We start from the raw sequence: 26,123 nt of genomic DNA on the forward strand, positions 1-26,123 counted from the left end.
GTGCTTTTCATCGCCGTTGGTGTCCTCAAAGCACGGCGCAGACCACTCGCGGGGCACCGAGCCAAGGAGGCAAGAAGGAGCGTGTGGGGACTGTGGAAGGACCATTGGATATTTATGGTGACATAATTCCCAGGCAGCTCCAGCACGTCTTGGACGTGCTATGAAGCCACCAAGTGAAGGTGACTCCTTCCAGGCTTGGGCAGGAGCAGAGGATGCTCTGCTGGAGTGGTCGTGCTGCGGTGGCAGCTCATGGGTTAGCAGCCAAGTGAGGGGCTGGGAAAGGGCTGTAGCATTGTAGTGAGTGTCCAGAGATGTCGTACGGGGGGAACGTGCACCTCGGCATGGTGTTGGGCATGCCCCAGTGTCACACGCTGCAGGACGCTGCTCCTGCCTTTGAGCTGCTGTGTGTGATGCTGTTGTTGGCTCTGCTCCGTGCAAGCCTCGGGTAGTGCTGTGTGCTGTGCAGTGTCTTTGTGCCAGGCTTTATTCCACTCCAGGAGGATTTATTAGTCATTGCTGGCCACGGTTGTGTCTCGAGTTGCATGTGGGCTTAAACACAGCAGTGCTGCTGTGTGCTGGGGGGAATCGTTATCCCCATTTTCCCCTCTGGGAGCTGAGGTGTGGAGGAATTCAGCAGCACAGGGTCCCTGCGGCATCATCCAGCATCCCCAGCCTCTCCCTCTTCCAGCAGCAATAAGCGTTTCCCACCCAGACAAGGAGACTTCAGTGTGTATCCTTGTCCCGTCAGGCCTTCCTTGGCTTTGAATTATTAAATAATGTCTCTGTTCTGCATCGCAAAGGTTGTTACAACACAGCTACTTATCAGAATAGAAAATAGTCATTTTCCCTACTTTAGGAGTTGACTTCATCTGCTTGTGGGAATTACAATAAATGCAAGTGTTTTATTTTTTATTAAAAACAAACATCCAGAGAGGCTGAGGTTGGAAGTAGATATGCAGAAGTACCATTTTCCAAAAGGATATCCAGTTTTCTGTCCCAGTAGTTATCCTTTATCTTCTATCTAACCCAACATCACAGGAAAATGCATTAGCGTAAATGGGCTGGAGAGCGTTTGCCGCTGTGAATTCAATGATGCTGGACCACGGGTTGCCCTCTGTGCTCTGGGGGTGCCCCTTCCTACCCCCCTATCCTGGACAGTGACTGTGGATGCTGCTTAAAGCCCTGAGGAGGTGCAGAGGCAGTTGCAGACCCAAGCACCGTGATGGGTTCCTCGGGTTTCTGGCTGTTTCTCAGAGCCCTGCCTGGGGGTTGCTGCTTGTAAGAAGTTGGGTGGTACCCGGTGCTTTATCTGAGGCTGGATCTGGGCAGCAGTAGCCCAGGCTGTGGCCCTGCTGTTGGTTTTTCTCTTGCTTTAGCAGTGCCTTGCCCCATTGCAGGGCACGTCCTTGCCTGGCCAGGCACCATATGTGCCATGCACCTGCAGCACTGCTTGATATGAACCAGGCAAGCAATCCCCTAAAATTCCCAGGGAATAAATGATGGGAACTCCCTTTTAGAGTGAACTGGATGTTGGAAATAGGGTCATGCTGCTGCCAGGCTGGGGCTGATTCCCTCTGGATGGGTGGGAGAGTCCCCGTGCCCTGCTCCAGAGCTGCTGCAGCTCTCCTGGGAGCAGCAGTCTGAGGCGGTGCCTGGGGGCTTGGAGCATGCCTGAGAAAAGCGGGTTAAAAGCAGGTTTTTCTCCAGCCTTTGCCTGCCATTTTAAATGGGAAAGATGTTTCCTTGGCAACGAGATGGATGCTTCCCAGCAGAGCATATGGCTTCCATCGACTTTGATTTACCGGCGCGTTGAAATGGCAGCGAGATAATCCCTCCTCAGCTTTCATGTGTCCCTGCGACTTGGGAGCTTTCAAAGACCACGGGTCCTGTTCCTGTGGTGCTGGGCTTGCTTCCAGCCCATCCTGGAGTGGGAACTGGCAGGATCCCACACTGGGCTGGGTCTGGGGACCTTGTCAAGGAGGGACCAGAGCATCACCTGGAGCAGGGTGGGCAGGAAATCCTCCTGTCTCTGCTGCCTTTCACCGGCTGAGCATCTCCTCCTCCTCAGGGACCATAACCCACAGTCCTCTCTTCCCCTCCCTGTTTTAAATCATTTTTAGATTTTTCCACCTTTCACCACACAATCATCTGCCTCCTGCAGCTTGCTATTTATTGTTGTGTTTACTGGCACCGGGAAATAAGGAGAGGGAACAAAACCTCTCCTTTTCTGGGTGAGGAGCTGGGGGAGCCGGGCTCTGGGGCTTTGCCAAGCTTGTGCATCCTCCTCCTCGTTGCTGCCCAGTGGAGAGGAAGGCTCTGCTTTGGCAAACAAGATGAAATTTGGCCAACACCACCAAATGTTAGGTGGGAATGGAGGAAAGCAGCCAGACAGGGCGGTCACATGAGGCTCATTGCCTTAGGAACTAGGACGAAAATAGCGAGAGCGCTCGGTGCGCACGGCGGGGTGGTGCTGGGGCCCCTGCTGGCACGTGGCTGCTCCTGCCCAGCCCCTTCATGGCTGTGGGCCTGGGAAGGGTGGCCCTAAACAGTGCTGGTCTGTAAGCATCTGCACTGCAGGGAATGAGGGAAGATGCTCATGATCCCTCTTTTTCCCACTGACGCTACACAGGATTTTTGGGGAATCCCTTGTGCCAAACTTGATTGCGCTGCACACGCAGATCCTCTGGCCTTGGCCAACTTCCCTGGGGGTGTGGAGGGCTGAAGGTGCACAAAATATTGGAGTTGTTCAATTTTATGGGAGGCTTTGTGTTAAGGAAGAGGGGAATTAAGGCCTTTCTGCCTGCTGCCCTGCAAAAGCTTAGGAAATCTGGCTGCAACCCTGGGAAGCCACTCACTGGTGTAGTGGGGAGATGGATGGAGAAGGGCTGTGAGGGGCTGCGGCTCCCAGGGGACCCAGAACAGTTTGATAGCAGAGAAGTTTCACGGAGCTTGACAGGCAGTTGCTGTGATGCTCTTCCCTCCCTTCATCCCTAAGGCGTAACTGTCTGTTTCAGCAATTTGTAGGGCTAAAGAGCACTGCCCTTGTAAGCCTGAGCCCTCTGGAGCTCTGGGTTTGTTTTATGGATGTGAAAGGCACCAGGGGCTATATCCTGCCACCTCTGCCATGGAGGAGCACGCTGTCCTGATGATGTGGGGAAGTGACATGGATCCAGAGCTCCCAAACTGGCTGCTGTCCTTTTACTTTTTCCTTTTAATGGACTATGAAGAGCTTTAATTCTGCTGGCTGTAAAAGTAGCGCAAAGTCAGAGATGGGAGAAGAAAGCTCAAGATGCTCAGAGACACAGCTTGTCCTTCGCAGGCAGGGAACCTCGGGCTCAGCTGAATAGCTGATTCTGGGACAGACCTTTGAAAAGCTGGCTACTATTCCTGTCTGCAGCAGGAACCAGCCCTGCACATTTTGAGACAATCTTCCTATCTGCAATTAGACCAGAGCCTATTTTTGTATACCCCATTCCCTCGAGGAATGTTTAGATGAGATGCAGCATTACATTTTGCAGGGACATCTTGCTTTTAACCCAATTTGAGAGCACAGTTAAGTCAGGTCAAGTGACTTGCCCAGGTCAGCAAGGGGATTTTTTTTTTTTATGCCTGCATGCTGAAACCACGCAGTGTAGCCCTTGGCTTTTTTAATTTCCTTTTTTTTTTTTTTTTTTTTTTCCTTGAGGTAGTACAGAATAGCAGGGCTTTGCTTTGTAAAAGCAGAGATAACTTAATCGTCATACACAGATAAAGGTCACGTTCGGAAGGCTCATGTTCCTGTACTCACTGCTAATAATTTCGCAGAGGTAGGGAGGAAGCAGAGACTCTTTTTGGGGAATACCCTGTGGAACGAAACATAGGCAGTGCTCAGATTTCAATCTGAATAATACCAGGATTGCATGAGACAGCAACTTTCCCTTGCATTAAAATCAATGAACATGCTCTGAGTAAATGCCTGCGTGGACGTTTTCAGAATTACTAAAATCTTCAATACTTTATACCGTTAATTTACCTCCTAATGCACCGTAATTGTGCTGTGGTCTTTAGGATTCTGTCCCGCAAACCCTTCCTGGAGCTGCACAAATTTATTTCTCCCCACCGAGTTTTTACAGCAAGCCTCAGGCCAGCAGAGCTGCAGCAGGGACAGGCCCTGCTGGCAGGTGCACGGCCGTGATGAATATTTTGGGTTTTCCTCCAGACATCTGGCTCCTCCGAGGCTGCGTGCACAGCGCGGGGAGACGACGCAGCCCAGCATTTCCCCGTGATTTGTGTTAGAGGAGGACAAAGAGGAATGTTTGAGCTGGAAAATTGTGCGTGTTGATTGTTTTTAACGTGGCTTTTATTCTGAGCTGGGGTGCCCTGAGTCTGTTAAATAATCAGAGCCTATAAAGCAGGCTGCTGATTCCTGAAATTTTAACCCCTTTCCTGCTGCAAACCTGCAGATCTCGATCTCCATTACCCGCCTTCTCCAGCTGGCTTTGTTCTTTGAGGCTTCCATCCAGGAAAGCTCTTACAGTCAATCTTGCTTGTAAATGTGGAGATGCATAAGCCTTCGCTGGACGAGGGACAAGATGTGTCATGCAAAACCCCTTTCTGCTCAGATTCCTGCAGTGCATGGGTTCAGCTCGGGTCTCTCCCTGTCTTTGGGCTCTCGGGGCGGACAATGACGTTTCTGCTGTTTGCCTTACACGCAGGAGGGAGAGGCTGGGGAAGCTTTTCGAGTGGCAGCTCTTCAAATGTGATGAACGTTGGAGAAAAACACAAAACTCCTGCCCTTTTAGGAGTGTGAGCCCAAATCCTGCCCTTTTTCTAACTGAGAAACGTGGTGCCTTTGCAGAAGGAAGGCAGAGGAAGATAAATTGTGTTGTGAGTTGGTCGTGCTGAGCATAGGATAAAGCTGTGGTGATGTGCAGGTGTCTTGGGGGCACCCCCCTGTCATGCAGCAAGGAGAGCAGGATGCTGCATCCCTTCACGGTGCCTGGGGACATGTCCTGGGGCTTGCAGGTGGCAGTGGTGGGACTGGGCTCACTGGGAGAGCAGTGTGAGCTGATCAGGAATGCAACCCCTCTGCTTTTCCTTCCCAAAACGTCATCTGGGGTCTCTAAGACCTGCTTCTCTGCAGCCTGATGGGTTCTGTTATCCTGCCCCACTGCCTGGGGCTCCCTTTAGGGATGCTGCTGTCCCTATTTTGCTTTCTGACTTTGTGCAGACAAGGTGCTGTTATCAGGGCTGTTCAGCCATCATCTCAGCGTGCCGAGAAGGCACTGGAGCTATTAACACTGTCCCAGGGAGGCCTTTGCCAAAGATTTATTTAAAAGTGCACACACCACAAGAATGCCAGCCTTCGTGTCACCCATAAATGATGTTTTCTACCCACGTGGGTGCCCAGGGAGCAGCCAGCCTCATCCTGCGGAGAGCAAGATCTTGGCTGGGCTTGGCTGAGCCCCCATGGAGAGCTGTATTTGGAGTGGAGAGCGCTTCTGAAGGCACAGGACCGAAAGGCAGGATCCCCGCTTCTATTTTCAGCTCTGCTAGTGACAGAAGTCGCCTTGGGAGATGGTTTTGGCTGAGACTGAGGGATGTGGAAACCTGGAGTGAGGCATTTTAGCCTTGCAAATGAATAGCTGGGCTGCAAATCACGGCGGGATTGCTCATGTGAAGAATGATGATGGATGCTCCTGGTGAAGGGTGGGGGCAATGCGGCATCGGTGTTAGCCCTTGGAAAGTCACGGCACGGTCAGGGGTTTGCTTCTGGTTCACTGGAGATCCAAATTCAGCTGTACACACTCCACTTCTGATTACAGGGCTTTCTGAGTCTTAAAAGTCGTTTTACAGACTCTGTTTATCCTCAGTCTGTTCACCTTGGTTTATTGTCACTGCTGCCTTTCGTGGGCTCTGATTTACACCAGTTTTAGACGCTTGAAAGCCAGCGTTTTGCAGAGACCACAGCAAATGGATTGCTGGGATTACAGGCGGATTGCCCACGAGCATTTTGGTTTTATTTTAGCACAATTATCAATGCCTCGTTTACGTCCCCAAAGTCATTTTAGAGTATTCTAAACGTTTTAAATTATTTTCTATTGTGCGGCCTTCAGCTGCCTGTAGTAAAACACTCCCTCCCTTCCAGCTTCGCTCCTTCTAATTAACCAAATCATTAATTATTCTCCCACTTCCAGAGGAAGGCAGTGAAGCATATAGCAAACACGGTGGTTTGTGCTGCTGCTTCCTTGTGTCCCATCGTGTCCAGGCATCCAGCTGCTGCTGATTTATTCTGCTGGTGCTCCACCAGAGGCAGCTCAAAGTCCCTGCATGTCAGCAAATGCTACCTCAACACAAGTATTGCAGGAATAAATATATTTTTTTTAAATTGTTTTTAAATCTGATGTGAGTGTGTAGATTCCAAGGGGCTTTCTTTTGGAAGGCAAATTAGGTGGTTAATCTGAAAAGCCTTACAAGGATTTGGTCATACGCTTTTATGAGAGAGAGGGAAGAAAATTTCCTGTTTCAAGTCATTTTAAATGGTTGTTGTTGTTGTGGTGGTGGTTTTTTTTTTTTTTTGAGATCACTCATTTCTTTTTCTATTGACACGTAGTGGATATGAAACTGATATGCAGCTTTTGTGCCAGGATTTATAAGCTGTATAAGAAGCTTGCTACGGGTGTTTTAAGTCAAACCTTTGGATGCAAAGCCAGACTTTGGAGGACTTTGGGTTTATCACTATTAGTAGCAAGATTTTTCTCAGAGCCAGCCCCAGCCGTGCAGGGCCCTGCTCCCGTCTGCTCGGGAGGAGGACATTGTCTCCTCCAAAGCTCTAAGCAGAATTGGCATCTTTAACGTGGAAATCATTAGGCGGGACATAATTAACGTTCCTTATTGCACATTAACATTACCCAGAGTCAGGCTGCAGACATGATTTGCTTTGATTAGATATGTAGCTTTAAAAATTAGATTCATCCCAGCCTCTATGCTATTTATTGGCCTGTTTCCCTTTCCCTAGCTATCTATTATTATCTGGAGCCCTTTTCCTGTGCTGTCTGGGCAGATTAGGTGAAATTATAGCAGTCAGCCTTCCTGTGCCTCGCTGCTCCCCCTCCATGGGGGCTCGGAGGATGCACCCCACCTCTGGCGTGGACACAGCTCCATGCAGACCCAACCCCACAAATGCAGTTTCCTTGCAAAAATATTTCATTCTTAGGCCTCTTTTAAAGTCACCTAGAGGTGTGTGGACTGCAGGGTGGAGCAGAGCAGCTGTGCATCATCCCGGAGCTATTTTGGGATGCTTGTGCAGCTCACCCCGTGATGAACCAGTGCCTGCATCCTTTGGTGGCAGGACTGTTCCTTACCTGCTGGCTGAACATCCCTATCGGGCCTGAGGCAAAGTGCAGGGGATGGGAGAGCTGCTGGCCCACCTTAGCAAACCAGGGTGTGCAAGTCTGAAGTGCTGATATCAGCACTTTCAGCACCTCCCTGGGCATTTTATTGTGGTGTTCAGTCACAAAAATACATCCACAGTGTCCTACTTCTTCAAGCAGAATATGCAGGATTTTCCTTTTCCCTCTTTTTCCATGATGTATTTTTATTTTCCTTTTCTTTTTCTTCTTTCATTGATTATTCATTTGTTTCTCACCCCAGCGTAGGAGTTTGCAACAAAATCTGGGCCAGCCCAAGAGCGGGGCTGCCTGACCCATTTGCAGCTCCCTCCCTCCGTACCAGCAGTCTACAAAAACCTCCCTGGGTGAGACAGGTGGCATTAGGGGCCATCAGGACTGGGATTGCAGGGGACATTTCCTTACACTCTGGGGGTTGTTTCAAGTCCTCAAGTACCAGACTGAAGCAGAGAAAATCTGCAGGGAGAAACTGGGGAATTTCCTTACCTGGTATGTGCTGAATGGGGCTCGGTGCTGACAAAGCTCAGCCCTTGCGGAGATGACTCTGAAGGTCCCTTCCCTCCCTGTTTTAGTCCTGCCTGTGGTTGGAATAAATACTGCAAATCCCCCTGCTTTCACTCATTACCATGATGTTAATGGCCATTGCAAAGCCACAAGCATGACCTGGCGGCGTGAAACTCCTTTGCTTTACACAAAGGAGCTGCGCCCACCAGCTGAACCGTGCCTTATGAATATTTGAAATCCTGTTTGTAGGAATGCGAGACAAAGCCAGACAGATGAATTATTTAATGCTTTTAAAGAATGCAGCTCTTGGTTCCTCCCTGCGCTGGCCTACTTCATTGTATCAGCAAATCGATCGTCAGGAAATTAATTTCCCTTCTTTTTGTTTGAGTAAGCAGTGGGCAGCGTGGGCTGGTGGAAGCCTTCTCTGGCCATGAGCAGATGCCAGGACACCTCCGGAGCTGCAGAGCTGGGCATCAAACGTCAGAAGAGGGTCGAGCTCCTGTCACTCATCCGCTGCCTTTCATTTTTTGTGGCATGGGCAGCTCGATGGGGACAGAGCTGGGAATGGTGGCGGGGACTGGGGGTGGCACTGCTGGGGCTGCTGCTGGGACAGCCCGTGGTGGCACTGGGCTTGCAGCACATCAGTGGGAGGTTAAGTGCATTTTATTTGACATTTACGTCTGTTAAATCCTTGGTTTTGGGTAATCTATGGGCAAGAGATGCTAGGAAAGCCCCCAGCTGAATTAAATCTGAAAGGTTGCCAGCTGTTTGTGTCAGTAGAGTGTTTTTTTTTTTTTTTTTTTTTTTTTAAAAAAAAAAAAAAAAAAAAGGAAAAAAAAAAAAAAGAGTTCTTCCCTGCTTGTCTTGTGCTTGCTGAAAGCAGGGTGCAGTAAGAGCTGACACAATGAGATAATGATCTCAGAGGTTATCACAACCCCGTGCTGGAAGGGGAACTGGGTTGGCACTGGCGCAACTGGGACCAGTCCAGCACATCCTCCCACACAGCCCTTCTAGCTCACAGAATGAGGGACTTTGTGTTGTCTTTGCACCTCGGTTCTCCCCTGCTGCCCAAGCACAAGTCCTGTGACCGATCTGCAGAGCTCGGTGCAGGCAGTGGGATCCCAGCCCTGGCTGTGGGAGGCCTGGGTGGCCTCGTTACTGCCACCTCTTGTCACCCAAAAGCCCGCGAGAAGCCTCCTTGCAAGGAGGGTCAGCGTTGTAGCAGCATGGTAAATGCTCCTGTAGGAAAACATCTAAAAGTGCAAAAAATTCCTGCTCAGAAGAGTGACATTCTCTCTCACCCTCTATTTTTATTTTTATTTTTGTAATTCTTATTATTTTTTATGTTTGTGTTCTGTAGTTTCCTACTAGTTTTCTCCTGCCTGGTGCTGTCTGTCTTTTCAACCATCGATGAGTACCAGAACAGCTCAGAAGGGGCCCTTTACATTCTGGTAAGTTGGGATTTGCGAACGAAGTGGTCCATAGCGCATTAAAACAAAGTCAAAAGCACAAAAAATGAGGTTGGGAATTTTTAACTTAGGCAAGAACTTATGCTGTCACTTGCGAGCCAGCATCTATTGGGACCCACAGCTAAGAAATAGGAAAAGGAGAAATCTGCATCAGGATACACAGGAACAAAATTAAGTAATACATTAAAAACAAATCCTGAAATTTTACCTTTTTTTTAATTTAATTTAATTTTATTTTATTTTTTTGCACTGACCCTCTTTCCAGGCTTGGCTCTCCATTTAATGGTCCTGATGCAGGTAGCTCTGTGTTACCATTCCTGGGGTCTGCAGGGTTCAGGCTGTGGATTTGTCATTAATTCTGGAGCATGCTCTTCACCACGCTTCATTCTAGGCTAACGACATTGTCCTCCCCGCAGGAAATCGTCACCATCGTGGTGTTTGGGGTCGAGTACTTCGTGAGGATCTGGGCGGCTGGCTGCTGCTGCCGGTACCGGGGCTGGAGGGGGAGGTTAAAATTTGCCCGCAAGCCTTTCTGCGTCATCGGTAAGCCCTGCATGGGATTTCCTGAACTAAAAGGGTTTTTAAAAGAGCTTGTTTGTACGGTGTTCTTATTGTACGTGAGGCTGCCCTATTTTCTGTAGAGCTGGGAGCCATCCCATTGCCCTGGTACCCCAGGAATCACTGACAGCTGCCTGTAGCTGTTGGTGTGGGGTGGAGAGGGGATTTAGCCAGGAGAAGCTGAGTGTAGGAGCTGGAGTCCCATGGTCCAGGGTCCAACCCCAACATCAAGTCATTCCTAAGTCATCACAACTCTCCCTGTCTCATTTTGCCTTCCCTTTTGCTGTTGAGCTGCCTCACAAGGGAATTACGAGATGTAATTAATAGAGGGAGGCTTTTGGGATCCTTGGGTTTGGGATATGTAGAGCAAGGCTTCTTTTCTTGGCCTCTTTCTTGGACTTTCTCTTTCTGGGAGCACCCTAGGATCACTACGGTGAACCTGGGGATTTTCACACCCTATTTAGACAGGGGGAGTTCACATCTCTGGACAGTGCAGTGTAACAGGCAGCTGCATTAATATAAAATATATAAAATAAAAATATAAAAATAAAGTAGGCACGTGCCTTGCAGGGACTTAGCCCAATTTAGCACTGAATCATATCAAAATGCACAAACTTCTGCTGCCAGCGGCAGTAGATGTGTGCCATCCCGCTTGGTAGTGGCTCAGCAGCACTTCTTCAGCTTTCGATGCCCTCTTTTCCTGCAGACATCATGGTGCTGATCGCGTCCATCGCCGTGCTGGCGGCAGGGTCCCAAGGGAACGTCTTTGCCACCTCGGCGCTCAGGAGCTTGAGGTTCCTGCAGATCCTGCGCATGATCCGCATGGACCGGCGCGGCGGCACCTGGAAGCTGCTGGGCTCCGTGGTCTACGCACACAGCAAGGTGAGCAAGGACACTGCCACTCTTCACATTTCCCCCAGCAGGGACACTGCTTCCATTTGGTTCCCCACTCCAGATATCTCCCAGGCTTGGGAGGACACCATACAGTGACATGGAGAGCAGTGTACAGAGACACGAGGTCTGATGCAGCCCTCTGACCAGCAGGAGAGAGATGGGAGGGACGTTTAGGCGTTTGCAAGGAATATCTTGACCATGGTGGCCACCTGCACATTTATCTCATTTCGTAGAGTTAGTAATTAGCCAGCAGCCTCGTTAAGCACAGGTGTTGTTGCAGATGTTTAGTCTCAGATGCCCACTTCAAAGAGGATGTGCTTCTGAAAGTATGCCCTGCAAGCAGTAGCCTCTAGCAAACATAGTTATAATAGTGACAGGTTCCTCTTCCCAACATGAGGCCACGTACCAACCACAGAACCCATCCCTGGTGATGAGGATTCTTTTCTGTTTTCTCCTGATAGATGTATGACATTTCTCCTGTTTTCTGCACTTTTTTTCTCTTAAAAAGCTTAGCCAAAATTCTGTAAAAGTCACAGGGAATCTGTGGGTCTCTTTTGTCTAGCCTTGTATTAACTTCGTCCAAAAATTACCAATCCTGTGGATTACAAATTAAAACTTCCCTGGAACTGGGGGATATTATACACAGATATTATTGGAGCAGAGCCTTGCAGCTCCTCCCCAGGTAGCAGAAGGGACATGCGCTACACAGAGTCCCCGGGAATTTGGGGCTTACATTTCAGTTTTATGCCCTCTTCTCGGTGTGGTCAGGGGAAATAATTTTTTTTGTATACTCATTTCGGTTCCAAATATTTAAATAATGGAGCAACGAATGTGCCCTTTCCCTCTCCTTTTGCTGGGTGTGTTTAGATGACGAGGCCTTCAGGGTGGGGGTCACCCTGTGTGCACTGCGGGGCCACCACCAGCACGTGGTCCCATCTCAGATCTCTCCGTTCTGCACTACATTAAAAATTGGCGCTTCAGATCTCCAGCCAAAGCCTAAACACACACAAATGCAGAGAAAGTTCAGCTCTGAGGCCAACCGCAAGCAAGTAACTCGGCTTTTGGAGATGCACACCAGGATTGCAATTATTCTATTCTGTCCCTTAATGATCTTGCAGGAGCTGATTACTGCCTGGTATATTGGCTTCCTGTGCCTCATTCTGGCCTCTTTCCTGGTATACTTGGCCGAGAAAGGAGAAAATGAGCACTTTGATACATACGCAGATGCACTCTGGTGGGGTCTGGTAAGTAATTTTCATAGAGCAGTTGCTGGTTATTAAAATAAAATGTCCATTAACCCTCCATCTTCTATCACTTATGTGAGGAATCGACTTACAGGCTGCTTAGTTAACATTTTTATTAAAAGGCTTCAGGCTACTGCGTTTAGCTAAATTCCTTAAATAAAGCTGGTAGAAAATGCTATGGGATCGCGTTTCTTGAATTAGCTGCAAGGCAGGAGGCAACTCATGCGCTTCTCAGCCACAGGCCTCAACTCCAGCATGACAATAGAGGCAGATCTAATAAAGACCCCACACTACCGGGGGCTTCAATCATCATTTTGAGAAATATCATATCGCCGCCTTTTCATTATTTATAATTGTGCTCGGGCAGCATGCTGGTAAATGCGCCGGGCTATATTTTATGAAATTAATGCGGCCTAAGTACCAGAAAGGCTCTAGTGCCGAAAACGCTCCCTTTGCAAATCTTTGCTGACAAAAGAGGAAAGGGCAATACTTTTAGTTTGCTCTGTGTACGCGTGGGAATTATTGGATTACCCCATTAACAAAGAGAGAATTAATGACGTTCTAATCTTCTTGCATTATTGTTCCTCTGCTCCGACACTGCAGTGCTGGTTTGGCCTTGATTACAAAGCATGTAATGAAAATCCCAGATCTGATCAAATGCCAGTAACAGGCTTGGGGAGGAATCGGCTGATCAAGCAGCTCCTCTCTTTCGACAAAGGGGAAGAAACACTGTTAAGGCAGTAAATTGCTTTTCAAGCCCCTTGGTTGTGACAGAAAATAAACACAAAGCCCAATTTGACATAACTAGAAAATAAACAATGAGGGAAAATTGACAGCCCGGATCCGAGCTCAGCCTGGGGAAAGCCACGTGCAGATCTCTCCCTCCTGCTTCCCAGGCTGGGAGATCCTCTTGGAGGGGAGTACCCCCTTCATTCCTTGTTTTAGGACGTGGAAGTGCACCAAACTGTGTCGATCCTGACCATCTTAGGGTGAAATTTCAGCTTCATTAAAATGAACAGGTTTTGTCATTGTCCAACTCACAGGTCCAGTATAGACAGATGCTAAGAGAAGGACAAAAAAAGTCAAATTTCACATTCAGAGGTTGTTTCCTGGTCTCACCTTGGTGGTTCCAAATCCTCGTCGTTGTTTACGTAAACTATAATTTAAACCCCAACTTTGCAGCGATTAAGGAGAGAACATTGCTTCAACTCAGTGTTTCAGTGTGGAATAGCCACATAGATGCATTTTACTAAACGCTTTGTCAAAATGGCATCTAATTGATAGGGCTTTTAGTGGGTCCCATTAAACAGTGCTTTGGGATCGTACTTCCATTTGTTTGCAAGTGATTTTGCTCCAAGTTAAACGCACGAGGTTTGCAATGGTACATTATCAAGGTGCAGGGGCACTGCCATCCCTGGGGACACCTCTGTCTATGGGATGGGGACCCTCGGGGTCCTTTGGGCAGAAATCTCCAAAAAGATGGTCCCTCATCAGGCCATCCCTCCCTGCCTTGTTCTGCAGGTCTCAGGGTCTCCAAATCCTTTCTGCAGCATAAGGGGATGCCTGGAATTTTCCATTTGAGAAGCAGAAAAATCACCTTTTCCTGCAGTTTGAATCTCAGGGGATTCTTTGTCTCCATCTCGTCTCTCAGCTCCTTCCCCAAAACACACACACACCAGCTTGCCAGCCTCTCTTGGTGCATTACAATAATACCAAGGAGAGGGAAAATATCCCTAAATTAGGTTGTAGGAAGCAGCCATACTTCATCCTGTTGGCTAATGTGCTGTTTTTAAATTGGAAGGGTAGGCTGGCTAATAAACACTGCTGGGAAGAAGAGGAATAAACAGCACCAGCTCTTTATGCATGCAAATATCCCTGCTGCTGTCTGCCGAGACGTGCTGGAGGCGAGCTGGCTCTGCTGCACCCCACGTTTGTCTGCTCAGGGTGCACAGGGACCCCAGCTCTCACCATCCGCTCTGTTATCAGGGAATTTTGATGGCATTGTTTTATGTTCAATAAAGATCTGTGTGACTTGAGGGGTGCTCTCCTTCCCCAGATCACCCTCACCACCATCGGCTACGGGGACAAGTACCCCCAGACCTGGAACGGGCGGCTGCTGGCGGCGACCTTCACACTCATCGGCGTCTCCTTCTTTGCCCTCCCGGCCGTGAGTAGAGGCTGCTCTTCCCCTGGGGCTGCTGGCAACCCAACTGCTCCATCCCATGGGTTAATGCACCCCCAAAACCTCCCAGCTGTTGTTTTTGAGTCAAACAGAGAAGGAGAAGTGGGGAAACCCCATCTGAAAAACCACAGCGCAGGCACCGTGCCTACGAGCAAATGAGATGGAAAATCTGGATGTGGTTCTGCACAAATGAGATGGAAAATGTTTACTGAAGTGAAACCGTATTTCTGCTGCTGTTCCTAGGGGTGGCTGTGCCATTTCAACAAATTACCCCTGTCCCTTTCGCAGTGTGTTTCAGTGGGTTGCATGGATCTGATTTTGCCCTATGAGGATAATTTGCCAGCATGGTGTGGCTGTTTCATATTCTATCAGCTGGCTGGAGGTGCTTTGGTAAAAGCAGCCATTTCAGCCAGCACCAGAAAAGTTCCCTTTTAGCGATGCTTCAGATTAGGGCTGCCCCTTCCTTCCCCCATGCATTTGAAGCAAAAAAGGGAACAAAATAAGCCTTTGGAGGGAAAGCTGGCTGCTACTTCTCAGTTAGAGCTTACCTAATGCTGCACTAACTGCACTTTTTCATTCTTTTCCCCAGGGCATTTTAGGCTCAGGGTTTGCTCTGAAGGTTCAAGAGCAGCATCGGCAAAAACACTTCGAGAAGAGGCGGAACCCAGCAGCGGGCCTGATTCAGGTTAGGACCACAGTCAGGTTGTATATTCCTGATTTTGGGGTCTTAATGGATGTTTAGAAGCAGGGGAGGAGAAAAATGGGGCTGTGTGTGTAAGGTGTGAGACAGCAGCTGGTGGCTGGTCTTGTCTGGGGATAAATGCCAGGAAGTCAGCCATGGGAAAATAGCATATGTGGTAGGCAATCTGGGGGAGAAAAGGAACGAAATCCAGCCCAGTGCAGTGAGACAAACACACTAGGACAGTCTGTTTTCACCAATTTTTTATTTTTTATTTTTTAAAGAGAATATTTATACTGATATAAAGTTACAATTGAGAGCATTTTCTTCATGATAACAGATGTCTGCACAGAAGGCTGGCCTTGGTGTCTATCTCGGAGATTTGAAATGAGAGTCACTTTACATTCTCCTGCTCCTCTCTTCACATTTTTTTAACTTCCTAATGTGCAGCAGCACGTGTCTAGTACCTGACCTCCTCCTGACAGTGAGTGCCCGGTACCCACAGCTTTTTAAGATCAGCTGTGTCACGGTAGCACCCCAGATTTGTCACATATCAAATCAAGGAGAGGGCAAAATGTTGGACCTATCCCACAGACAAGGGGCAAAACTGGAGTTGGCTGATGTTTATCATACCAAGGGCATCTCCAGCTGTGCCAGCATCCTCCATCCCACCCATCTCCTCCACAGGCGGCTTGGAGGTTTTACGCCACCAACCTGTCCCGGACAGACCTGCACTCCACCTGGCAGTACTACGAGCGCACCGTCACCGTCCCCATGTACAGGTACCTCCTCCTCACACTGCCCACCTCCTCACGCCGCTGTCTCCATGTTTAGTTTTCGTTATCTGGATATACGGTTTGGTTTATTTATTTAAGTTTTTAAAAAAAATTGATTTCAAGAGCTGGTATATGCTTTTTCTTTTGGAGTTTTTTTTTCTTTGTTTTATTTTGTGTTTCTTTTTGACTCGATTTTAATTTCCCTGTTATTTTTTTTTTCTTTCCATCTCTGTGTGTGTGTACGTGCTCTTCTTTTCACCCTTATTTCTCCACGCCCGGGGGTAGTTGCGTTGGGTTGTGACAGTTGCCGTGCCCAGGTGTGAAGACTCCCAAGCTGCCCTGGACCTTAGGTAAACTTCTCCTTGCCCTGTGTGCAGCTCCTCGTGCCCACTCAGGCTCTCCCTGCTGTTCCAGCCAGTCTCTAATGGTCCTTCTGCCTTTCAGCACACTCTTGTCCCTTTGGGCTGGCCAGGTGCATTTGGCCTCCATCCCCCTTTCCTTTCCTTTTCCTTTTTTTTTTTTTTTCTCTCTAAGAGGAGAAAAACCAAATCAGGATTCAGTGAGTGTTTTCCTATTTCTTGCATTTCATTTATCCATCACCAAGTGTTGATGTGAGTAGGGAAGGGCAGCAGTGCCGTGACGGATGATGCTGATAAAGCACTGCAGTGTTTTACCAGCATCCATCCGGCTTGCTCCAAGGGGGGGAACTTGTTGTTGTACCCAGGCAGCTCCATCAGCTGAAAGGACCCAGGTTACAGCAGGGGCTTGGGAATTCAGAGCCTGGTGGAGAGGGGCATGTTCTCAATGTCATCAGCATCAGGGGTTTTCCCTGGACGCTACAGTGCAAATCATGGCCCTTCATTTTCCACTTCACACCGTGCTGCAGCCCGGGCAGGGCTGTGCATCCCTTTGTGGCGTGTTTTGGGGGCTGCCCGGATCTCTCTGGGTTTGTACAGGAGTCAGCAATGTTGGTTAGATATTCCTGCAGCTTCATGGTTTTTTGGGGCTCCTTGTGGACCCTACTCCTTGTGGTGCAGAGCTGTTGTCCAGCACCGGGTTGTGCCAGTGCAGGTGTGAATCAAAATCCCTCTGTGTTTTATCTGTGCGGTGCCTTTTAGCCCTCCAGCAGACGATGTGCATACATTTCCCAGGGTAAGCATTAGCCCATATTTCAAATGCAGCGGCCAGTCTGTTAATCCATCTTAAAAGCCTGTTGGAAGTCACATTGTTGTGGTCAGTAAGTTTTCGTTGGATTCATTCCCACTGTGCGTCTGATCGGTTGTTTGTTTTTTTTCCCTAAAGAGATTTATGAACTGACTTCAAGATTTTGCTTTAAGAAAAAAACAAAAACTATCGCAACCACCCAACGAAATGGAACCAAATTGTTTCCCAATAGCATTAAGCCCACTCATCCAACTCTTCCTCTCGGTGTCTGATCTCCTTGCACTCTGTTTGGGGCACTGCTTGAGGTCAGCTTCTGGAGAGGATGAGAACCAGAGCCTGGCCCAAAGTCCACTGCAAAGCTCAGAGCACCAGGGTTGGCTTCGGTGGACTTTGTCAGGTGTTACTGCTCTCTGAAGGACTGAACTTACCACGTGGCCAGACATACAGGAACACCCTTTTGCCCAAGAAAGATTGCATCCTGTGCTTCTTGAGCACGGGTTTCTCCACTCTCAGCTTCACCCCAAAACCCCAGTTCCTGTCCATGCACAGGCAGTAGGAATGACACCCAGGAGGGTGAGCCCCAGCTGCACCGATGCCTTCAGCTGTTGGCAGTTTTATTTTTTTTTAACCAAGAAAGGAGTGAATATCTTTTGAGTCCATTTTGGATGCATTCACCTAAATGAATTGGAAATACTTTTCCTCTAATTAAAAAAAAAAAAGGGGGGGTAACTGTATGTTCTGGCTGCCGCTTCCATCTCTCTCACACTGTCCATCTACCCTTCCTACCCTCCTCCCTAAGCCAGCTGGCGTGTGCTGCCAGCCGTGCACATCGAGCCCCACGCCGCGTTAAGGTGATGGCTGCTGATGTGCAGCTGGGGCGCACGCCGTGCTTGGGATGTGGGTAGGGGGGACACGGTGCTCCCCTCTCCCTCCCGGCTGCTGGAGGTGAGCTGCAGTCACCGATGTCTCGGCACCTTTTCTGCTCAACATCGGGCTGCTTCTTCCTCCTGGAAGGAGCCCTGTGACTTGAACTCGTCTTCCCAAGGCACCTCTGAAAAAGACTGGCTGTTTGGTAGCCCAAAATTGGTGTATGTGCCCTGGAGGAGTTCACGTCTCCACAGAACATCACTCAGATCACTGCGGTAGAGCTGGTCTTGCCCCTCTGGGGAAAATATGGTGGTCTCCAAGAGAAGCTCAGATTGGATCTTTCAACTCAAAATGTAGCAGAAGCAAACCTGCAACGTGCGTGTGGCTCCTGTGTATGCAGGTTCCCTTTGGGGTCATGATGCACGCACAGCTTGGTGTGCCTGCACGTTTTAACCTGATACACATCAGCCGCTGGATTTGCTCAGGAAAGAATCTGGTCTTTGTTATCACTCATGAGAACAAGGCCTTGATCTCAGCTCTGTTAATAGATTTGTTTTCACTGGAAAAAACCTACTGGAATATGACATTGGAGCCATCCATCTGGCCCAAGGAGTCCCTGCCTGATGGGACTGAGGGCCGTGGATGCTTCCCAAAAGCTCTCTGAGACTCCACATTTTCCCTGCCCTGTGGTGCCCATCTGCTTTCGGAGCAAGGTGCCAGCAGCCTGTGCCCAAGGGTGACAGTGGCGTCAGGGCTGCAGTGGGGAGTGAGCTCAGCCCACACTCAGTGCTCACCTGCACGCCTGGTCCCAGTGCATCTGCACCAGGGGATACTCTTCGTTCATATGCTAATTTTCTTTATTCTGTTTCTTTTCTCCCCTCCACTCCCATCCCCCCCCCTTCCCCTCCGACCTGTATTTCTTTCTCTTGTCCCTTTGGTTTTCTTTGGTGAAAACACTTGAAAAGCACGCAAACGCAAACGTACGGTGCCTCCAGGTATGAAGTGCATGTGACTGAAGCTGTGTGTCATGTCACTCCTTGTTCTTCGTTTGGGACTGTAACATGCAAAGCCTTTTTTAATTAAAAAAGCGAAACCAGAAACCTCTGAAGATCAGTTTTTTTCAAAGGAATGAGTGAAAGCGCAAACCAGGCTCCTCATCCTGCTGCCTGCGAACTAACTCCATGCACCTCCATGCACATTTTAGCTATTGGTACACACAGGTGTTGGGAAACTGCCAAAATGTCGATTTAAGGAAGGAGAATGCGAGAGTGCTTGATAAGCTTGCTTTTTTTTAAGGATGATTTCTTGATGGTCTTACCAACCTCCTCCAAATCATAACAACGCTTAACAAGAAACCTTCCCTGTTCATACTTCTATTTCCCTTCTTCCATCACTCAAGTGTGTTCCTCTTCCCCCAACCCTTTTTTTCCCTATCCATCAGTGTACCATGTATCTCACGTCATGCTGTAGGAGCTGTGCCCACCAGGTTATACCACGTCTGCTGCCTTTGTTTTTGTGAGAGTTGGTGGTGGCACCGTGGGACACATCAGTGGTAGTGCAGAATTAAATCACAGCAGTGGCCGTGCCTGCTTTTGAGGAGGAGGGAGAGACTGAATGCAGGTCTGGTATGCTAACTGAAATGATCACTCAGGATTTCCCCCCAGTAATCCAGTTTGAGGTTTGATAAAGGGATATTCCATCTCAGCAGGGTTATTATGTTTTAGTTTTTCCTTCTGAGACCTGGAGCCAAGCAGTTATTTGTCCCAGTTGTTCCTTCTGAGACTTAACTTTTTGGGATCTGTCCAACCAAAAAGACATGTAAATGGCTGGGTAAGATTTATTACAAATAACGTTATCTCAGGTTCTGCAAAAAAGGGTATATCAAATTATAGGCGTATTTTATATGAGGTAGATATCTGAAGGTGTAGGAAAGTCAATATTTGAAGATGTGGAATAAATGCAAGCCATTAATTCCACATCTTCAAGACTGTGGGCCAAGCTCTGTTCCTAGAGCAGTTTAAATCTTCACTGGATGCATTAACACCATTAAGGCTGATGTGATTTAGTGCCCGATTTCCAAACCTGGTTCCAGTTTCCACAGATGCAAGTTTTACCGCCTTAGTGAATCGCACTTACCACTTTGTCTGTGTGCTTAATTTACAGCAAATTGCATCAGTGATTGCAAGTGTAAGATTATGAATGCATGCTACGTTGTGCAGAACAGCAGCCTGCTTTGAGAATTGGGCACTTTTCTACCGCTGAAAGTAAAATAAAACCACAACTCTTCCCTTCCAGTTCTTATATTAAAATATTTTATAAGCTTCATAAATGTTCTCAGTTATGAAGAACAGCTTAGGCTGGAGACATAAAGTCATGGTGAGGGTAATAACTGGCTCCTCGTAGGAACTCCAGCACAGCATGGAGACTCATTTTAGTCCCCATCCCAGTATCCATCTCCTTGTCACCCTCTGCTTAATCGCTCATACTGGGGCTGTTCAAAAAAATCATCATTGTCTCTGTGTGTGTGTTGTGTGTGTGTCTGTGTTTGCTCCTGTGTACTGTTGTGTGCTGCTGCCCTCTTTGTGTTGTGGGGTTTTGATGATGTCCTGGCCGGAGGCATGATATCCCCCACTGTCCCCAAATGCTTGAACGTTATCTGTGCTACCAGGAATAGCAAATTCACTTTCCTTTTGGCTGGGCGAGCCTGTAACTGGAGTTAGTGTGGTGTTTCTCTGTGCAGTTCTGGGGTGGGTGACGGGAAGCAGCTATAGGTACCGCTGGGTCCCCTGCAGCAGCCGGCGATGCAGATGTGTGCTCTGGTGGGTAGCATGAACTGTGTGTGCTCCTGTGGTGTGCAGATCTTCTCACCTAACTCCCCTTTAACCAAAACTTGCTTCCCTTGCTAACAACTGACACACGGACTGGGAGGAGAGAGAGAAAACATGAGCCGCCCCAACCAGAGGTCCTTTCTCCATGCCTTTTGAGGACACGATGGCACCAGCTCCACCTGTCCCCGAGCACACACACCAGTGCAGGGTGCCCTCCATCCAGCGTGTTACAGCAAGGCTCAGCTAAAGTGCCTTGCAGAGCCCTTAGTTAACAGGCACTGTTTTTTCTTTGAGGTTCTGGTGAATTCATGCAATGCAGTAGCAGTTTTCCAAGCTGCTCTTGTAATGGCAGGTTAGACTGAGTGCTCAGTTCAGATTAAATTTTAGGTCAAGTATGTGGCTGATTAACACACTTTTTTAATAACTGTATTTTCAGTAAAGCATTTTTTTTTTCCATCATGCATCTCCCATGCCCACCACCCTACAGCAGAAATAGCAGAAACAGGGAATCTCCATGTTTGCTTGTGTGTCCCCACCTTTGCATGGAAGCATCTATGGTGGCTCAAGAGCTTGTCACCTTCATCACAGTGTGGACCTCATGTTATGGGCTAGTGCAAAGAAAGGACCCTTCTGGGGTCCTGAATCCTCCAATATAGCTAAAGGGGTCTTGAGCTCTGAGTTGCATCGAAGCCTTGCATTTGTGATCCCAGCTGGAGAAAGTAGGGCTCGTGTCCTGTGTTCTGCTGCTCATGGACTTCTCTAGGAAACTGACTGCCTGAAGAAAAATAGTTGTGCCCTCTTCATGCACATTGTGCATGATATTTTGTACCTGTACCACTTTCTCCCATCTCGGAATGAAGCTCCAAACCCTGCAGTGGGTTTGAATGGAGGTGGCAGCCCAACACTTGCACTGCGCCAGTGCACCAAGGTCAGCTTCTTCCTGGCGTCTTGAGTGAAGAGGATCATTAATTCATCAGATCAGGATGTGCTCTTCTCTGGGTGGAAGTGAACAGAGCCGGACTGGGGAGCTGAGCCAAAATTTTCAGGCCTATTTTTATTCTTTTCTCCATACTTAGGATTGGAAATTTTTCTGATTGCCTCAATTTTGTGAACACCGAAGCTGTTCTGCTGAACAACTGCATTTTGAGTATGTGCCTTGCGCATGCAGAGGAAAGGCTTTTCCAGTTGCTTTTTTCAGTTAGAAGAAAACTGTAAAACTGTGTCTTAATGGCTGGAAAAATGTGGGTATAAATATCCTTGCCTTTATTTTATGGTTAGCAACAGCCCCATTTCTTACAGCACCACAGCCAAGACCAGTCTGCGAGGAGAGTGCAAGCACTTGCAATGCTTTCCTTCCAGTCCTCAGCTGCAGTTTTGGGGCAGTTTGAGTAGATCCTCCTTGCTTTCATTAAAACCAGCATGGTTTGTTTTCCAGCAGACACAAACAGACCTTTCACGGGGGTTGTGGCCCTTTGGGCTATCACCCCAGCCGCACAGCACCCCATCCAGCCTACATCCCATCCTCCTGCTCGCCTGTCGCAAGCACAACCCGAGGCAACAGCTCTGCTGACTTCACACCCCCTAGGCCAAGTCATGATGTGTAGCATATCAGCAGTTTGACATTGGCATGCTGGTGGCCCAGAAAGGATCTTGCAGCAAGCCACAGGCTGGGCCCTATAGGCCTCGACCCCAAATGCAAAGTCCCTGAGCAAGCTCTGAAGTCGATGCTGCTCTTCCCCATTGTGTGCAGTGTTCTCCACCCTTCCTCAACACCTCCAGCTCACATCAGTCCCACCTGGGGCCTGACTGAGGATACTTCAATGCAAAATGTTTATGGAGCGAGCCCCAGGCCTGAAGGCCGCAGCACGCCCTCTGCTCTGCGCAGTCAGGCTTCCTCTTCTGAACCAAAGAAAGCGAAGGTGGAAAAGGGAGTTAATTTAGTGGCTTTCAACACAAGATAAAGAAAAGAAAAACAGTGTAGTAACTTGTTTTTATTTTTTATTTTTTAATTGTTCACCAGGATTTCCATTGTCAGTCTCTTTTTAATGAGAAAGAAAAGAAACCCTGCCTTCATCTCAGATCCAGATGGCAATAATATGTGATTATGCCTCTTTTTGGGGGCAAAACCTGACACAGACAGCAGGGAACCAGCTAATCTTCACCCAGAGCACACTGCCTTTTCTCCTGGGATGCTCCTGGCCTCAGGTCCCTGTCCCCACTGCCTCCCAGGCTGCTCCCTCTCACCCATCTCCCTGCCCTGAGAGCAGCAGGGTTGAGTTTTCTCATCTGCCCCCAGCACTGGAGCCTCTCCCCACTTGATACACAGCCAAAGCACTGACCTCCAAACAAACCACTGCCCACAGGCAGTAAAACAGCTCCTGCCAAAACACCGCTGTGCTGCTCAGAGACCCTGGCAGCCTCTTTGGGAGGTTAAGAGCCCGGTGCAGCAGACAAGTTTCTCTCTCTCTCTTGCTGTCCCTCTTTCTCTTCCCCACCTCTCTGCTGCAGGGTACTGCTGGAAGCAGCAGGCAAACCCCCTCCAGCCTTCCCCACCTGTCCCCTGTTGCAGTCGGTGGCACAAAGCTGGTTCTAATTGAAAGGATGGGGCAGCGGGTAAAGCTTCCAAGGTGGGAGGCTCTGAAATCAGCTGTGCCTGAATATTAACCACCTTTCTTCTCTCCCTCTAGACTCATCCCGCCTCTGAACCAGCTGGAGCTCCTGAGGAACCTGAAGAGCAAATCGGGACTAACATTCAGGTTAGCAGCAGAGTTAGGAGAGCTTGGAAAGCTCACACTTCACTACCTTTTTTTTTTTTATCTCTCTTTTTTTTTTTTTTTTTTTTTTTCCTCCCCTTTCCTGCCTTTTGCATATTGACAACCTTGAAGATGTGAGAGGTTTTGGCAGCTGATCCCCATGGGTTGTTCAGCGACCTCCTCCCTATCCCTCTTCCATGCTGCACATGCATTTCTTCAGCCTAATTTGTCTCTGGAGTAATGTTACAGTGCTTGGCTGAAAATGCAAAGTTGTATTTTCAGAGGTTCAGATCAAGGTAGTGTTCCCAGTTTTCCTCTGACCTTTCTGTTCTTCACCACCCTCAGAGGAGACTCAAGCCCACGACGTGCTAATTCATTCCCTGTTCCCTCCAACCTTTCCTCGCCTCCCCCTGAGAGCAGGCAAGATGTTAGTGGTGAGAAAACGAAAAGGGACACCCTCATAGTCTCTTGCCCCAGACCATACAGCATGTCCTGATTTCCTATGACTTCATAACCAGGTTAAAAAATCACAGGTCCCACTGAGTTGGAACACAGCACATCGTGGTGGTGGGTCAAACAAGCAGTGTTGCTGTGAGCATCCTCTGGGAAACCATCCTGGTTTCCAGACCTGCAATGTGAATCCATCAGGCCAAGCCTGACGTTTCCGTGTGGCAGAACAGTCACCATAGCCATGCCCCATGCTCTCTGCTGATCCCACAGCATCTCTGTTGGGGGAATACCAATCAGTGTCTGCCAGAAGCATCACCTCAGTTTTGCTAAATTTGCTGTGGCGAGGTATAAATTACTGCCCCAGAAGGCCAGGCATCCTGCAGCTTAAACAAGTACTCAGGAAGGGTCATGTCTTGTGGTTCAAGCAGGCCAGGGTTTCCTGTTTGGTGAAAGGGGAGCTGCAGACCCCTGGGGATGGAGCAGAGATGCTGGCCTCGCTGCAGCAGGGCTGCTGGGCTGAGACAGGACCTGCCCCAGGGCTGCGTGTCCCACCAGGGCACGGAGATCTGGAGGCAAATGGGTCTGATGGCCAAATTTAAAGTGTGAATATCTGAGATAGTGCCTGGGGCCGGGCTTTGAAACTGGACAGAGCAATGAGTAGAGGGCAGGGGGGTGTTTTTTAGTCTCTCCAGGCCGCTGCCTTCAGCACAAGGGACAGGGTTTGGGGTCTGTGCAGATCTCAGGGTCTAAGCTTGGGGTGGAGGCAGGACCAGGCCTTGTACAACATCACGCTGTGAGGCAGTCGAGCTCCTCCTGCCCAGCTCTTCTTGCAGTCCAGTTTGTCCCCACCGGAGACAGTCTGTGCCAGGTGCCAGAGGAAGCAGACTTTTCTCTGCTGAGACACACAATCTGGTCCCTCTCTTCTGGAGTTGCAAGGGCAAAGCTGGTTCAGGGCTGGTTTTTGCAGTTTCCTGCTGTGAAGGTGTGAATAGTTGAAAGCAGAACAAGTTTTCCTCATTGCTGCAGAGAAATGCCACTAAGCTGCCTGGTCAGTGAAATGGATTTTTTTTTTTTTTAGTGTGGCCTTATGTTGGCTTGTGGTGCTATGTCTATCCTTTTGCAGGTGGTGATTTTTCAGGACAATCAAGTGGTTTGGGATCTCAGAAGGAGACTGACTGCAAAAGTTGTGGTTCCCTAATCCCTCCACAGTGTCTTTGCCAGCTAGTTTGGCAAAGTATCTGCCAAAGGCTTTGGAGGCAGAAAGGATGCTAGGGGTGCCAGGGCCTTGGGGCCAGGGGTCTGTACCCCTTCCCACCAACACCCCCCCAGTACTACGCATTAGCACTGGGAGCGAAGCTGTGCATCAGCAGGTCTAATATTAGCTCTGTCCTGATGGCCAGGAAGGATAAAGAGATACCCCAGGGTCACAGGAGATGTTCAAATCCTTCCCTACATGCAGAAACCACTCAAGGCCACGCATTTCCAAAGGAAGGGGCCGCTCTCTGAGCCCACAGAAGTCCTCCTGTGCTCACACAAATCACACAGCCGTGAGGTGTCTCAGTCCTGTGTAGGCACAAGGGTGGGTTGGGATCAACTCTTCAGCCCTGTGCATTGTATGTGTCTTCTCTGAGGTTGTGTGAGTCTCCAGTGATCTCCTGTCCAGGCCAGAAACTCCAGGAATTAAGCGCTCCTTTCCCTCTCTTCTGTCCACAACTTTCCACTTAGCTGTATTGTTTGGTATTGTCTTTTCGTTATGTTTTAACAGTGAAGCAGCAACATCTGTTGCCACCTGACACCATGCTAATGTACTATTGCTTCTGTTTAAAGGAAAGAGCAGCAGCCCGAACCATCGCCAAGGTCTGTATCACTGCCAGCACGCCATCCCCATGCATTACCCGTAGATCTCTATGTACGTGTGTGCGTGTGTGTACCATGTCGTGGCGCCATCGAGGGAAGCATTCTAGGTATTGACGTGCTTTTTCTGTGCTGTGGCAGTCCAATGTATCTACGTGTAACGCTGGACCTTAAATCAGATCTTCCTTCCAGTCTGCCTGGGGCTGTGGCTATGAGGATAGCGAGGCTGTAGGGGGAGAGGGACAGCGGTGGGCAGCACGGGGAGAGCTGGCAGACCTTATCCGGGGCGACAGCAGGGCTCTGGTTTATGCTGCTTTCTTTTCTGTCGCTGCTGGAGTTGTAGCTGAAACGGTTTAAAGCAGGCTCAGGGAGTGGGTGATGCCTCGCCTGTGTCCTCACCTGGTGTCGTGGGGATGTGGGAGCACAAAGCCATCACCGCCGAGCTGCCAGCTCCTGAATGCCTCTGGCTGCAGGGCACAGAAGGGCTCTCTGACACAGCACCACGTTGGGTGG

At 48.9% G+C, this 26,123-nt stretch overlaps 1 protein-coding gene across 5 annotated transcripts in view; it reads left to right on the forward strand.

Moving 5' to 3' along the window:
• KCNQ2 (potassium voltage-gated channel subfamily Q member 2) overlaps nucleotides 1–26,123 on the forward strand; it is a gene marked incomplete at its 5' end in the record, with an annotated part of 60,735 nt that overhangs the window by 11,088 nt on the left and 23,524 nt on the right. For 2 of the 5 annotated variants that reach the window (XM_082772955.1, XM_082772956.1), the window contains 10 exons: nucleotides 9,253–9,343; nucleotides 9,778–9,904; nucleotides 10,626–10,801; nucleotides 11,932–12,057; nucleotides 14,114–14,224; nucleotides 14,829–14,924; nucleotides 15,606–15,700; nucleotides 18,691–18,720; nucleotides 23,241–23,309; nucleotides 25,584–25,617. In XM_082772955.1, the coding sequence (XP_082629081.1) occupies nucleotides 9,253–9,343; nucleotides 9,778–9,904; nucleotides 10,626–10,801; nucleotides 11,932–12,057; nucleotides 14,114–14,224; nucleotides 14,829–14,924; nucleotides 15,606–15,700; nucleotides 18,691–18,720; nucleotides 23,241–23,309; nucleotides 25,584–25,617 (955 nt within the window). Of the gene's footprint in view, nucleotides 1–9,252; nucleotides 9,344–9,777; nucleotides 9,905–10,625; nucleotides 10,802–11,931; nucleotides 12,058–14,113; nucleotides 14,225–14,828; nucleotides 14,925–15,605; nucleotides 15,701–18,690; nucleotides 18,721–23,240; nucleotides 23,490–25,583; nucleotides 25,618–26,123 lie in introns of those variants that run through there. The other 3 variants (XM_082772954.1, XM_082772957.1, XM_082772958.1) reach the window with 2 other exon arrangements.

This window comes from Aythya marila (assembly GCF_965140915.1).
Source record: "Aythya marila genome assembly, chromosome: 16".
Classification (NCBI taxonomy): domain Eukaryota; kingdom Metazoa; phylum Chordata; class Aves; order Anseriformes; family Anatidae; genus Aythya; species Aythya marila.